The sequence below is a fragment of the Hylobates moloch genome, unplaced genomic scaffold (genome assembly GCF_009828535.3).
Source record: "Hylobates moloch isolate HMO894 unplaced genomic scaffold, HMol_V3 SCAFFOLD_4, whole genome shotgun sequence".
Lineage (NCBI taxonomy): Eukaryota > Metazoa > Chordata > Mammalia > Primates > Hylobatidae > Hylobates > Hylobates moloch.
Window position 1 is genome coordinate 100,693,373 of NW_026652279.1, and position 16,401 is coordinate 100,709,773.

At 38.2% G+C, this 16,401-nt stretch overlaps 1 protein-coding gene across 4 annotated transcripts in view; it reads right to left on the reverse strand.

Moving 5' to 3' along the window:
* Positions 1-16,401, reverse strand: part of EEF1AKMT1 (EEF1A lysine methyltransferase 1) — a 46,146-nt gene that overhangs the window by 20,053 nt on the left and 9,692 nt on the right. For all 4 annotated transcript variants that reach the window (XM_032150712.2, XM_058437793.1, XM_058437792.1 and 1 more), the window contains exon 2: positions 8,251-8,413. In XM_032150712.2, coding sequence (XP_032006603.1) covers positions 8,251-8,394 — 144 coding nt within the window. In that variant the 5' untranslated portion in view covers positions 8,395-8,413. The remainder of the gene's footprint in view (positions 1-8,250; positions 8,414-16,401) is intronic.

The following is a 16,401-nucleotide window of genomic DNA, read 5'->3' on the forward strand; positions in this document are numbered from 1 at the left end:
TGCAGCACAACCGTTACACTGGGATATTCTGTGTCACCATCATCCTGGGAATTCCCTCTCCTACTATATGCATCAGATTTCCTATTCCTTGGAGCTCATGTCTTCTTTCTTCTCACTTGCAGCAAACCCTCGTACAGCTCTTGAGAAGTACACAAGAGGTCAATGTAATGAGACTTGTCATATATAAAATGTTTTTATTTTATCCTCACACAAGTAATAGTTTAGCTGGGTACAGAATTCTAGGCTACAGTTGGTGTGGTAGTATGTGTATAATCCCAGCTACTCAGGAAGCTGAGTTTGAGGATTGCTTGAGCCCAGGAGTTTGAGACTAGCCTGGGCAACATAGTGAGACTCCATTTCAAAAAAGAAAAGAAAAGGAAAAATAATTCTAGGGTGAACAAAATTTTCACTCAAAATATTGAATGTATCACTCTATTTTTAAAAGTTTCTAATAAAGCTATTGAAAAGTGCAATGTAACTCATAGTCCGAAGACTTTGTAGGAGACCCATTTTTCTTCTGGAAGGTTCTAGGATGTTCTTTGTCATCTGTATCCAGAATTTTCATAATCATCATAATCATGTATCTTCATCAGGGTCTTCAGTTCTGGGAAATTTCTAATATTCTTTAAAGCTTTCCTTCCCTCTTCGTTTTTTGTTCTGTTTTTCTGGAATCTTATTTGTTGAATATTGAGCCTCCTGGATTTATCTGCTAGTTTTCCAATGTCTTCTTTCCTATTTGTACATATTTATGGGATACATGTTATATTTCGTTACATGCACAGAATGTGTATTGATCAAGTCAGGGTATTTAGGGTATCCATCACCTTGAGTATTTATCATGTGTTGGGAATGTTTCAAGTCCTCTCTGCTAGCTATATTGCAATATACAATACACTATTGTTAACTATAGTCACCCTACTCTGCTATAGAACATCAGATCTTATTCCTTCTATTTAACTATATGTTTGTACTCATTTACCAATCTCTTTTCATCACCCCCACCCCACCTTCCCAGCCTCTGGTATCTATCATTCTATTCTCTATCTCCATGACATCAACATTTTTAGCCTCCGCATATAAGAATATGCAATATTTGTCTTTCTGTGCCTGGCTTATTTCACTTAACATAATGACCTCCAGTTCCATCCACTTTGCTGCAAATGACATAATTTCACTACTTTTTATGGCTAAACAGTATTCCATTGTGTATATATATCACATTTTCTTTATCCATTAATTTGTTGATGGACAGGTTGATTCCTATCCTTGTTATTGTGAATAGTGCTGCAAGAAACATGAGGAGCAGGTAAGTTTTTGATATACTAATTTCTTTTTCTTTGAATAAATATTCAGTAGTGAGACTGCTAGGTCATATGGTAATTCTGGTTTTAGTTTTTTGAGAAATCACTATACTGTTTTCCATAGTAACTATAGTAATTTACATTCCCACCAATGGTGTATAAGAGTTCCCTTTCCTCCACACCCTTACCAGTACCTGCTATTTTTAATCTTTTTAATAATAGCCATTCTGGGATAACATTACATCTCACTGTGGTTTTGATTTGCATAACCCTAATGATTAGTAATGTTGAGCCCTTCCTCATATACCAGTTGGCCATTTGTATGTCTTCTTTTGAGAAATGTCTATTGAGGTCCTTTGCCCATTTTAATGGGATTATTTGGTTTTGAAATTTTGGTTGAGTTTCTTATATATTCTAGATATGAGTCCCTTGTCAGATGAATAGTTTTCAAATATTTTATACATCTCAATGGGTTGCCTCTCCATTGCTGTGTAGAAGCATTTAAATTTCATAGAGTCCCATTTGTCTATTTTTGTTTCTTGTACTTTTGAGGTCTTAGCCATAAAATCTTTGCCTAGACCAATGTTCTGAAGTGTGTCCCTTATGTTTTTGTCTAGAAGTTTTATAGTTTCAGGCCATAGTCTTAAGTCTAATTCATCTTGAGTTGACTTTTGCATATGGTGAGAGATAGGGGTCCTGTTTCATTCTTCTGCATATGGATATCTAATATTTCTAACACCATTTATTGAAGAGATGTCCTTTGCCCTTGGCACCTTTGTCAAAAATCAGTTGGCTATGGATATGTGGATTAATTTCTGGGTTCTCTATTCTGTTCCATTGGTCTATGTGTCTGTTGTAATACCGATACCATGCTGTTTTGGTTACTATAGCCTTGTAACATCATTTGAATTCAGGTAGTGTGATGCCTCCACCCTTGTTCTGTTCGCTCAGGATTGCTTTGGCCATTCAGGCTGTTTTTTGGTTCCATAGGAATTTCAGGACTTTTTTTTCCTGTGAAAAATGACATTAGTATTGATAGGGATTGTACTGGATATATACATTGCTTTAGGTATAATCATTTTAACTATGATTATTCTTTCAATCCGTGAGCACGGGATGTCTTTCCATTTGCTGGTGTCTTCAATTTCTTTCCTCAGAGTTTTGTAGTCTTCCTTGTAGAAACCTTTCACCTCCTTGGTTAAATTTATTACTAGGTATTTCTTTTTCTTGTAGCTATTGTAAACAGGATTGCCTTCTCGATTTCTTTCTCAGCTAGTTCATTACTGGTGTATGGAAATGCTACTGATTTTTGTTTTTTTACGGATCCTGTCCCCAGGCTGCAGCATGGCAATCTCGGTCACTGCCACCTCCAGGTTCAATTCTCCTGCCTCATTTAGTAGAGACGGGGTTTCACCGTGGTCTCGATCTCCTGACCTCGTGATCCGCCCGCCTCGGCCTCCCAAAGTGCTGGGATTACAAGCGTGAGCCACCGTGCCCGGTCGCTACTGATTTTTGTATGTTGATTTTGTACCCTGCAATCTTATTGAATTTATAAGATCTAAAAGTTTTTTCCTGGAGTCTTTAGGTTTCTCTAGGTGTAAGATCATGTCATGTCATCTATAAAGAGGGACAATTTGACTTCTTTTCCAATTTAGATGCTTTTTATTTCTTTTTCTTGCCCAATTGTCCTAGTTAGGACTTCCAGTACTATATTAAATAGCAGTGGTGGAAGTGGGCAGGCTTATCTTATTCCTGATCTTAGAGGAAAGACTTTCAGCTTTTCCCCATTCAGTATGATGTTAGCTGTGGGTTTATCATATATAGCCTTTATTATGATGAGGTATGTTCCTTTATGCCTAGTTTGTTGAGAGTTTTTATCATGAAGGGATGTTGAATTTTTTAAAATGCTTTTTCTGCAGCTATTGAGATGATCATATAATATTTGTCCTTCAGTCTGTTGATGTGATGTTATTATGTTTATTGATTTGCAGGTGTTGAACCTTCCTTGAATCTCTAGGATAAATCCCACTTAATCATGGTGCCATATTTTTTTGATGTACTATTGGGTTCTATTTACTAGTATTTTGTTGAGGACTTTTGTGTCTATATTCATCTGGGATACTGGCCTGTAATTTTCTTTATTTCTTACATTATTGTCTGGTTTTGGTGTCAGGATAATGCTGGCCTCATAGAATGAATTAGGGAGAATTCTCTCCACTTCAAACTTCTGGAATAATTTAAAGATAATTGGTATTGATTATTCTTTTTAAGTTTGGTAGAATTCAGCAGTAAAGTCATCTGGTCCTGGACTTCGGTTGTCATGTCCCCTTTATTTCTGATTTTATTTATTTTTGTCTTTTGTCTTTTTTCTTGGTTAGTCTAGCTAGTAGTTTACTGGTTTTCCCTATGTTTTCAGAAAGCCAACTTTTCATTGATCCATTGAATATTTTTTATTCTGCATTTTGTTTAGTTCTGTCTGCTCTTTATTATTTCTTTCCTTCTACTGATTTTGGGACTGGTTTGTTCTTGCTTTTCTAGTTTCTTAAGTTGCATTGTTAGATTATTTATTTGAAACCTTCCTACTTTCTAGATGTAGATTTTTATTGCTATAAACTTCACTCTTAGCACTGTTTTTGCTGTATTCCATAGATTTTGGTATGTTGTGTTTTGATTTTCCATTGTTTCAGGAAATTTTTGGACTTCCTCTTTAATTTCATCCCTGACCTAATGATCATTCAGGAGAATATTTAAATTCCCTGTATTTTTAGTTTCCAAAGTTTCTCCTGTTATTGATTTCTAGTTTTATTCTGTTATGACCTGAGAAGATATCTGACATTTCAATTTTTCAAAAATTGTTGAGACTTGTTTTCTGTCCGAACATAACCACATGGAACTGGAGAAGGTTCCATGTGATGATGAGAAGAATGCATATTCTGTAGCTGTTGGATGCTATGTTCTGCAAACGTCTCTTAAGTCCATTGGTCTAAAGTGCAGTTTAAATACAATGTTTCTTTGTTAATTTTCTATGTAGATGATCTAACTAATGTTGGAGTATCCAGATATTACTGTATTCGTGCCTATCTCTCCTTTTAGATATAATAAGATCTGCTTTATACATCAGGTGCTCCAGTGTTGGGTCCATATATGTTTAGAATCATTTACTCTAGCTGAATTGATCGCTTTATCATTATATAATAACCTTGTTTCTTTGCACTGTTTTTTTACTTAAAATCTGCTTTATCTGATATAAGCACAGCTAGTCCTGCTTGTTTTTGGTTTCCTTGTGCATGGAATATCTTTTTTTTTTCCATCCCTTTACTTTCAGTCTGTATGTCTTTACAGGTGAGATGAGTTTCTTGTAGGCAGCATATAGGTGGATCAGGTTTTTTTTTTCTTTAAATCTGTTCAGGCAGTCTCTATCTTCTAAGAGGAAAGTGTAATCCATTTACATTCAAGGTTGTTGTTGATATGTGAGGGCTTATTCCTAACATTTTATTAATTTATTTCTGGTTGTCTTGTATATCCTTTGTTCCTTTCTTTCTCTTACTGTTTATCATTATGGTTTGATGGTTTTCTGTGTTTGCTTTACCAGTGGGTTTTATACTTTAGTGTATTTCCATGATGGTAGATTTCATCCTTTTGCTCCTTTAAGTATTTCTTGCAGGGCTGGTCTAGAGGTGATGAATTTCCTCAGCTTTTACTTGTCTGGGAGTCTTGATTTCTCTTTCATTTACGAAGAATAATTTTGCTGGGTATGGAATCTTTTGTTGGCAGTTTTTTTTTTCTTTTTTTTTTCTTTCAATATTTTGAATATATCACCCCATTCTCTCCTGGCATGTAAGATTTCTGCTGAGAATATGCTGTTAGTCTGATGAAGTTTCCCTTTTAAGTGACTAGTCATTTTGTCTTGCTGTTTTTAGAATTCTCTTTGACTTTTGACTTCCAACAGTTTGACAATAATGTGCCATGAAGAATACTTTTTTGAATTTAATCTGTTTGGGAATCTCTAAGCTTCCTGTATCTGGATGTGTAAATCTCTTGCTAGACTTGGGAAGTTTTCAGCTATTATTCCATGAAATAGGTTTTCTATCTCTTTTGTCTTCGCTTTGCCTTCTGGGACCCTGAAAATTTTTAAAAAGCCAGGCACAGTAGCTCCTGCCTGTAATCCCAGCACTTTGGGAGGCCAAGGCAGGCAGATAATTTCAAGGCCAGCCTGGCCAACATGGTAAAACCCTGTCTCTACCAAAAATACAAAAAAAAAAAAATCACCAGGTGTAGTGGCACATGCCTGTAGGCACAAGAATGGCTTGAAACAAGGAGGCAGAGGTTGCAGTGAGCCGAGATCGCACCACTGCACTCCAGCCTGGGTGACAGAGTGGGACTCTGGCTTGGAGAAAAAGAAAATTAAAAAAAAAATTGGCCACTTATGGTGTCCCTTACATCATGGAGGGGAAGATGGAGCCAGGCTGAGCAGGCCTGTACTCAGGATTCCCGGTGGAAACAGCAGTAGCTGTGCTATTCTTAGGGAGGGTGGTGTGGCTTTCAGTGGCAGCAGCCATAAACAAGAGGTTGGGAAGGGCACACTTTGGCCCTAGTCATGGCTATAAGCAGGGTAGCTTTTCCTAAGGTAACTTTTAATTGTGCAGTGGTCCTGCTACTACCGGCAGTGGGGTTGCTTGCTGCCAATGGCTCACACTTCACCCCTGGTGGCAGCAGACCACAGCAACCTCAGCTGAGTCTGGGGGAAGTCAATGGGGCTCCAGAGATGTGGAGATGCAGGAGCTGTTGGGTGTCACGGCAGGATGCAGTCTTGTGGGAGCTGGGCTCTCAAAACGGTGCCTTGTGTGGGACTTGGCATGTGCTCCCTATCTGGAGCAATGCCATCACATGGTCCCTAGGCAGTTCCCTATGTTTGCCTCAGGGCCTTCATGGGCCAAAAGGGCTCTTCTGTGGCTAGAATTGCAGAATCCTTGGTGGGAATATAAACTGCTAGAAGTCACTCACTTAGCCTTTCCCCACACTGGGGGCCTCTCCAGGATCCTAACTGATCCCTGTCAAGCAGGCTGCCTCATTTCCTCTCCGTCCTCACCTTAGGTGTTTCCTGTCACTTCCCTGTTGAATTCCAGCATTTTCTCTAAGGTAATCTATTTGAAGTGAGATTATTGGCTCAATATTTTGATTCTTATTTGTGGAGGAGGCAAGTACCCAATACCTCTAGTAGACATCATGGCTAAATCTTGTCTGTCAATTTTTATGCTTTCTACATTTCCTCAATTTTATAATCAAACCAAAGTTTCAAAATTAGAAAACGTGTTAATTCTAAGCAGTGGGATTAGGACTACTTTTCATAATTAGAAAAAAAGTACATAGTATTTTAAAAATTAAGCAGAAGGAAAAAAGAAAAAGACAGACCACCTCAAGAATAATGCAGTACTTCAAATTTCCTATATTTTTTACTTACAGAAGCATCAAGCTAGAAGATAAACAGACATAAAGAAGGGAAACAGTGAGAAAGAGGCTTTAGAATAAGTGGAACATGTGGAATAAATGGAAAGAAACATGTTTATCACAGTTAGCTTCAAACAGGGTAAATAGGAAAAGTTTATATAACTCAGAGATCCAAACTGGACACAAAAATATTAAAGACTATAAAAAATGATAAGCATACAGAAGCTTCCTTCCAGCTGCAAAGTGTTGAAGATACACCTATTATCAAGGGGTAGTCACAGACAAACTTCAAGCCTTGTCTGTTTCCCAACTATTTCCTTTAAAGAAAAAATTATAGGTTCCAGGTCATGTTAGGAGTTTCCTTCAACTCATTTTTTTCTAATCCCTATTGTAATTCAGATGATAAAAATATAATTGAAATATATATTATACACCAGAAACTATTAGTATCTTCTTTAAATTTCCTTCTCATCAATTTTTCAACACATGTTTAAATTTAGTTCCCCAATTTCCGGCAATGATAATATTTTCTGTTTCCACCAGGATTTCTGGGGTCCATAAAAACTGGTAGGGTGTATCTGTATCCAAGAATGAAGCAGAAGTTTGTATTGGACATAATAAGGTATTATTGACAGAGGCAGACAAATGCCTAGGCAGATGGGGTGGGTCCCCAGGAAAACCCCACCTCCAAGATGAAGACAGTTTAAAGCCTGAAAGCCAAGCTACAAGTGAAATCCTTGGAACAGATTGAGAACTTGTCTTCCTGTTTGCACACTTTCCTCTCATTGTTCTCCACCCTTTACCTATTTTACATATACTTACCCTTTCCTATTTGTTTTTTCTACACTGTTGTGCCCACCTTTGAGTGGTGCCTTCACCTTCACCTTTTTTGCATACTCACAAACCAACAGCACATACTCCCCATTCTGAGTCCATAAAGGGCCCCACACCCAGCCACATGGGGTAACTATCCCCTAAACCTGCATCCCGTCTCTGCTGAAAGCAGTTTTCATCACTCATTAAAATTCTTCCCCACCCTCTTCACCCTCCAATGTCCCTCATATCCTCATTCTTCTTGGACGCAGAAGAACAACTTGGGAACCGCTGAACATGGGTACGAGCTGTAACACAGCCAAGCTGGGGCACACCAGCGTGGCCGAGCAAGGCCCAGGAGGGGTGTTGCCAGCTGAGGGTCCCTGGCTTGCAAAGTGACCAAGAGGAGAAATCCTCCATCATTATCTCCTTATCTGAAAAACCCCATCTTCTGATCACCAACCAGCCTGATAGTCAGAATCAAGAACAGCTGTTCAAGAAAAGCTGTTACACTGTTCTAAAACGTTCACTGACTGCTTTCTGTCTTAGCTCCCCATAGAGAAGTTCAGATCCCAAATGACAGGTGACAGAGATTCCAGTTTTAGGTGAGACAGACAAACACTGGACTAATGCACAGAGTAGGTTCCACATCAATACTTCCTGATGGCTGTGAAATGCATTTACTTACCCAATTCTCTTCTATTATTCCAATGTTATATTTATCTTCCTCGCCTGGGTCAATTTGTTGCTTTTGCTCAGCATAAAATTCCTGGAGAGCTGCTAAGGCATGGGCAGAAAGCTGGGGTGTCTCATCATCTTCCAAATCACTCATTTCACAAGTTGTTTATAACCTGCAGATCAAGAAATAAATGTTCTGTGCAGATTTTGTTTCCCCTTCCCATCCAGTAATAATTTTAAAAAATTTTTATTTAACAGCAAGGATCCAAACTGATGTGAGTTTTATACAAGTATACCAAAAATAAAATCCTAAGCCCCCCAGCCAACTGAATAAATCCCTCTTCTGTGGCCAAGTAAACCTGAAAAACCAGGCCACGATGGGAAGGACATGTCTCATTATATTCTCCTTCCTTTGGACTTCAGACACAACTGACTAGTATAAACATTAAAACAGAGATCTTAAGAGTGACAAAACAGGCTCTTTGTAGCAATAAGATATCAAATTCCAATCTGACTCTAGTATAGTACACACAACAGGTAACAGGCCCCGAAAGAAGTTGAAGTATTTTATCCCCAAATATATTTTTTGACATATTTTGAAATGGCCCTGCAAAGCTGTCTCCTGTGGAGAAAATCTACAAACTGTAGATAATCCCCTTCCCTTTCCAGGTCTTCTCCTGACCCAGGATAAATTAATTAAGAGTCTGGCACCTTTTTCGGTCTGATAGAGGCATTTAGCATCTATTCTCTCTGAAGCCTGCCGCCTGCAGGCTTCATCTACATAATAATAACCTTGGTCTCCAGAATCCCTTATCTTAATCCAGACACTCCTTTCCATTGATTCCAAGATAATAACTTAACTCTTTCAACCAACTGCCAATCAAAACAATTTTGGAATCTACCTATGACCAGGAAGCCCTCCACTTCCAGTTGTCCTGCCTTTCTGGACCAAACCAATATATACCTTACATGTACTGATTTATGTCTTATGTCTCCCTAAAACATATAAAGCCAATTTCTTCTGAATAGTTTTATTTATATACATACATCAAACAAATTATGGCATATAAATCATGTATCAGTATTTTGGTTAGCTTATATATCCTCAGTATGAAAAACAGATGGTCGACATAAGAGATCATACTGCCCAAAGCAATCTACAGATTCAATACAATTCCTAACAAATTACAAACATCATTTTCACAGAATTAAAAAAAAATTCTAAAATTCATATGGAACCAAAAAAGAGAATGAATAGCCAAAGCAATCCTAAGCAAAAAGAACAAAGCTAGAAGCATCCCACTACCTGACTTCAAACTATACTACAAGGCTATAATAACCAAAACAGCATGGTACAGATAAAAAAACAGAGACATAATCAATGGAATACAATAGAGAACCCAGAAATAAAGCCACACACGTACAATCAACTGGTCTTCAACCAAGTCAACAAAAATAAACAATGGGGAAAGGATATTCTATTCGATAAATGGTGCTGGGAAAACTAGCTAGTCATTTGCAGAAGAGTAAAACTGGACGCCTACCTCTCACCAGATAGAAAAATTAACTCAAGATGTATTAAAGACTGAAATGTCAGACCTGAAACTATAAAAACTCTAGGAGAAAACTTAAAAAACTCTTTTGGACATTGGCTTAGGCAAAGAATTTGACAGACCTCAAAAGTAATTGCAACAACATCAAAAATTGACCAGTGGTAAAGCTCTGCACAGCAAAAGCAACAATCAACAAAGTAAATAGACAACCTACAGAATCAGAAAAAATATGTGCAAACTATGCATCCAACAAAGGACTAATATGCAGAATCTATAAGAAAATTAAATCGGCCGGGCGCAGTGGTTCATGCCTGTAATGGCAGCACTTTGGGAGACCAAGGCAGGTGGATCATGAGGTCAGGAGATCGAGACCATCCTGGCTAACACAGTGAAACCCCGTCTCTACTAAAAAATACAAAAAATTAGCCAGGCGTGGTGGTGGGCGTCTGTAGTCCCAGCTACCCGGGAGGCTGAGGCAGGAGAATGGTGTTAACCTGCGAGGTGGAGCTTGCAGTGAGCCGAGATGGCGCCACTGCACTCCAGCCTGGGTGACAGAGCGAGACTCAGTCTCAAAAAAAAAAAAAAGAAAGAAAGAAAGAAAAACTGAATTAAATCAACAAGAAAAAAAAACAAGGAATTGCATTAAAAAGTGGGCAAAGTACATGATCAATAGAAGGCATACAAGTGGCCAAGAAACATGAAAAAATGCTCAGCATCACTAATTATCAGAGAAGAGCAAATTAAAATCACAATGAGATGCCATTTCACACCAGTCGGAATAGCCATTATTAAAAAGTCAAAAAATAGGCCGGGCACGGTGGCTCATGCCTGTAATCCCAGCACTTTGAGAGGCCGAGGCTGGTGGATCACGAGGTCAGGAGATCAAAACCATCCTAGCTAACACGGTCAAACCCTGTCTCTATTAAATATACAAAAAAATTAGCCGGGCGTGGTGGTGGGCACCTGTAGTCCCAGCTACTTGGGAGGCTGAGGCAGGAGAATGGCATGAACCTGGGAGGCGGAGCTTGCAGTGAGCCGAGATCGCGCCACTGCACCCCAGCCTGGGTGACAGAGCAAGACTCTGTCTCAAAAAAAAAAAAAAGGAAGAAGTCAAAAAATAACAGATGTGGGCAAGGATATGAGAAAAGGGAATGCTTATACACTGCTGGTATGAATGTAAGTTAGCTAATCCTATGTAAAACAAAAAGACCCCGTACTAGTCTGTTTATTAAAGGACTATTCACAATAGTAAAGCCATGGAATCAACCTAAGTGTCCTATCAAAGATGGGCTGGATAAAGAAAATGTGCTACATATACACCATGGAATAGTACACAGCCATAGAAAAGAGTGAAATCATGTCCTTTGCAGCAACATGGATGCTGCTAGAGGCTATTATCCTATGTGAATTAAAAGAGAAACAGAAAACCAAATACCACATGCTCTCACTTATAGATGGGAGCTAAACAGTGGGTACAGGTGGACATAAAGACAGAAATAATAGATACTAGGGACTCCAAAAAAGGAGCCGAAAAGAGTGGGGGAAGGATTGAAAAAAACTACCCTATCAGATATTATGTTCAATATTGGGTGATGGGTTCACTAGAAACCCAAACTCCAGTATCACCCAATATACCCTGCACATGTATGCCCTGAATCTAAAATTAAAAATAAAATAAAACATGTTTTAAAATTTAAAAATATACATATTCTAACAAATTAAAAAGAATACACAGACAAAACAAGTACATCAAAATAATGGACATACTTAATGCTGATGAGAATGTAGTGATATTGGTATACTCTCTAATTTAGGTAACAATTTAAATTGGCATAATCTTTTGGAAAGGAATCTGATAATTTGGACATAAATATTTCTATTTTTATACACCAATTCTAATTCCTGAGCCTTCTACTCTGAAATAATCACAGATTCACAGGAATTTGCAAAAATAATGTAGGTCCATCCCATGTATCCTTCTACCTATTTTTCCATAATGGTAGTAACTTATATAACTACAGTGCATTGTCAAACCAGGAAATGAACAGTACAATCCACAGAGCTCGTTCAGTTCACAGGTTTTACACACATTTATTTGCAGGCATATGCACATGTGTATAGTTTTATATAATGCTATCACGTGTAGATTCATGAAAACACTTCCATGGATAAGAGACAGAATATTCCAGCACCACAGAGATGAGTTGTACTATCTTTTTAAAGTCATTCCCATCCTCTCCCACCTCAATCTCCATTCCTAACCCCTGGAAAGCATTAATTTGTTCTCCATTTCAATAATTTTGTCACTTCAAGAACTTTAGATAAATGGAATCATACATTATGTAACTTGAGATTGTCATTTTTCACTCGGCATGGTTTAAAAATTTACCCAGGTTGTTCTGTGTATCAATAGTTCATTCCTTTTTATTGCTGAGTAGTAATCCATAGTATGGCCACACTTAACCATTCAACCACTAAAACATTTGGGTTGTTTCCAATTTTAAGTTATTACAAATAGAGCTGTTGTGAACATTCCTGTAAAATGTATAGGAATTTTCATTTTTCTGGATAAATGCTCAAGAGTATGATGTTGGATTTTATGGTTAGAATGTGTTTATTTTGAGGACATCAAAAAATTTATTTCATGATGATACATTATAAGAGGGTTTCATCAAATGAAGAACTGAATCCCTGTACTATGAGGTTTACTGTGGCCAAAGAAGTCAGGATTCTCTTTGCAGTCATGTAGTTGTTTTTGAAATGCCTATTGAAGTGAAATGTGCAAATTTTAAAACGTCTTTATTGAGATCCAATTCATATACCATACAATTCATCTATTTAAAGTGTATAATTCAGGTGGAATGTGGGAGGCTGAGGGAGGAGGGTCACTTGAGCTTAGGAGCAGCCTGGGCAATATAGTGAGACCTTGTCTCTACAAAAATGTTTTTAAAAATTAGCTGAGTGTGATGGCATGTGCCTGTAGACCCAGCTACATGGGAGGCTGTGGCGGGAGGATTGCTTGAGTCTGGAGGCATAGGATGCAGTGAGCCAAGATCATACCACTGTATTTCAGCCTGGGTAACAGAACGAGAACTTGTGTCAAAAAAAAGATAAAAAAAATAAAGTGTATAATTTAATAACTTTTAGTATATTCAGAGTTGTGCAACCATCACTATAATAAAATTTTAGAACATTTTCAAAACTCCCAAAAGAAATGCCATACCTATTAGCAGTGCATCCCTATCTCCCGATCCATACTTAGCCCTAGGCAACCACTAACCTACTTTGTCTCTATGTATTTGGTTACTCTGCACATAACAAAATCCCATCTACAAATGGAATCATACAATATGTAGTCTTTTGTAAATGGTTCTGTTTAGTTTTGTAAGTAATTGCCAAACTTTTTCTTGAGTGTCTGTACCATTTTACATTTCCTCTAGCAGTATCTGAGAGATCCAGTTCCTCTGCAGCCTCACCAGGATTTGGTATTTATTTTAGCTGTCTCAACGTGTGTGTAGTGCTAGCTCATGGTAGTGTTAATTCGCATTTCCTGAATACTTAATGTTGAACATGTTTTCATATTCGTATTTGCCATCTCTTTTTATCTCTGGTGAAATTTCTGCTCATGTCTCTTACTATAGCTCAATATATCATTTTCTTTTATGGATCTTGTATTTGGTGCTCAGAAGGATGTGCCAACCACTGGGTCCCAAATAAGTTTTTTTTGTTGTTTGAGACAGAGACTCACTCTGTCTCACAGGCTGGAGTGCAGTGGCGCAATCTTGGCTCACTGCAACCTCTGCCTCCCGGGTTCAAGTAAATCTCCTGCCTCAGCCTCCTGAGTAGCTAGGATTACAGGTGTGCGCCATGACGCCTGGCTAATTTTTGTATTTTTAGTAGAGATGGGGTTTCGCTATGTTGGCCAGGCTGGTCTCAAACTCCTGACCTCAGGTGAGCTGCCCGCCTTGGCCTCCCAAAGTGCTGGGATTACAGGTGTGAGCCACCATGTTTGGCCCCAAAGAAGTTTTATATAAAACTTTTTCTATTATGTATACAACTTTACATTTTAATCTATGATTCATTTTGAATTAAATAATGTTCACATAAGTTTTAGGTCAGGTTCTCTTTTGTTGTTATTGTGTGTGGATGTGCAATTGCTCCAACATTTGTTGAGAAGGCTATTTTTGAAATTGCATTTTCACCTTTGTCAAAAATCAGTTAGGCACATTTGAATAGGTCTGTTTCTGGGTTCTCTATTCTATCCCATTGATCTGTGTCTACTCTGAAAATACCATTCTTGATGATTGAAGTCGAATATTGAGTCTTAAAATCAGTTGGCATGATTCTTCATACTCTTCTTATTCAAGAAATGTTTTAATCTAGTTCCTTTGCCTTTCTATACAAAGTTTAAAATAAGCTTATGTATGGCTACAAAAAAAAATCTTCCTGGGAATTTGATTAACATTGTATTAAAACTGTATATCAATTTAGAGAGGATTGATACCTTTATTTTTTGGGGTCTTCCAGCCATAAAACATGGCACATCTCTCCATTTATTTAGTTCATCTTTATTTCATCAGTCTTTTTTTTTAATTTGAGACAGAGTCTCACTCTGTTGCCCAGGCTGGAGTGCAGTGGTGCGTTCTCGGCTCACTGCAACCTCCACCTCCTGGGTTCAAGCGATTCTCCCTGCTACAGCAGCATCCCCAGTAGCTGGGATTACAGGCACCTGCCACCACGCCCAGCTAAATTTTTTTGCATTTTTAGTAGAGATGGGGTTTCACCATGTTGGCCAGGCTAGTCTCGAACTCCTAACCTCAAGTGATCCACCCAACTCGGCCTCCCAAAGTGCTGGGATTACAGGTGCGAACCATCGTGCTCGGCCAGGACTTCTAGTGAGCTGAATAGGAGTGATAAGAGCAGATATCCTACACTTGCCCCAGATTTTAAGTGGGAAAGCATTCAATTTTTCACCATTAAATACGATGCAGCCACAACCTTCTGGACTCAAGTGATCTTTCCACCTCAACCTCCCAAGCAGCTGGGACTACAGGCATGTGCCACCATGCCCAGCTAACATTTTTATTTTTTGTAGAGATGCAGTCCCACTCTGGTGCCCAGGCTGGTCTCAAACTCCTGAGCTCAAGTGTTCCTCCTGCCTCAGCCTCCGAAAGTGCTGGGATTACAGGTGTGAGTCACTACACCCAGAGTGTAGATGATCTATATTAAGATGAGGACGTTCTCTTTATTAGTAGTTTGCCAAGTTTCATCATGAATGGGTGTTGAATTTTCAAATAACTTTTTGATATCAATTTATACGATCATGTGATTTTTCTTTAACCTCATGATATAAATTAAACTGACTGATTTTCTGTTAAACCAGTCTCACATTCCTGGAATAGGTTGCACTTAACTGATTCTTCTTATGTATTGCTAGGTCATATTTACTAATATTTTGCTGAGGATTTCATCACCTATCTTCATGAGGTATATTGGTCTATAGTTTTCGGTCTTTGTATTGTCTTTGGTTTTGGTAACAGGGTAATATTAGTCTCATCAAATAAACTAGAAACGTCTCCTCTTCTATTTTCTGGAAAAGAATGTGTACAATCAGTGCTAATGCAATAAACATTTGGTAAATTTTTTCAGTGAAATCATGTGCTATGGATTCAATTGACACACCCCGCCCCCCACACCCCATTTATATGTTAAAGCCTTAACCCTCATTGTAATTATATCTGGAGATGCTAGGTTGGTGCAAAGGTAATTGCCGTTTCTGCCATTACTTTTAGCCACCCAGTCTATGATATTTTGTTATAGCATCCCTAGCATTTAAGGCCCAAAATTTTTCTTTGTTTTTTTTTTTTTTTTTTTTTCTGAAACAGAGTTTTGCTATTGTTGCCCAGGCTGGAGTGCAATGGCTCCACCTCAGCTCACGGCAACCTCCGCCTCCTGGGTTCAAGCGATTCTCCAGCCCCGGCCTCCTGAATAGCTGGGATTACAGGTGTCTACCACCCAACCTGGCTAATTTTTGCATTTTTAGTAGAGATGGAGTTTCACCATGTTGGCCAGGCTCAAACTCCTGACCTCTGGTGATCTGTCCACCTCGGCCTCCCAAACTGCTGAGATTACAGGCATGAGCCACCATGCCTGGCCTGAATATTTCTTGTATGAGAGGGCTTTAACTGCAAATTCAATTTAATACTTATAGGGCTATTCACATTATCAATTTCATATTGGGTGAGTTCTGGTAGTTTGTAGTTTCAACGAATTGGTCCACTTCATCTAAGTTGTTAAAATTTATCTGTATAGAGATGTTTATAGCAGTCCCCAATTGTTTCCAATGTCTTTAGGATCTGTACTGATATCCCCATTTCGTTCCTAATGTCAGTAATTTTTGTCTTCTCTTTTTTCTTACTAAAGGTTCATCAATTTTATTGATCTCTTTTAAAAAATAAGTTTTTGCATCATTGACTTTATTTTCAATTTCATTGATTTCTGCCTTTCATTTCCTTCCTTCTACTTTCTTTGCATTTATTTTGTTTTAAACTACCTTTTTGATCTGGGAGTTTAGAACACTGTTTTGAGACCTTTCTTCTAATTTAAGT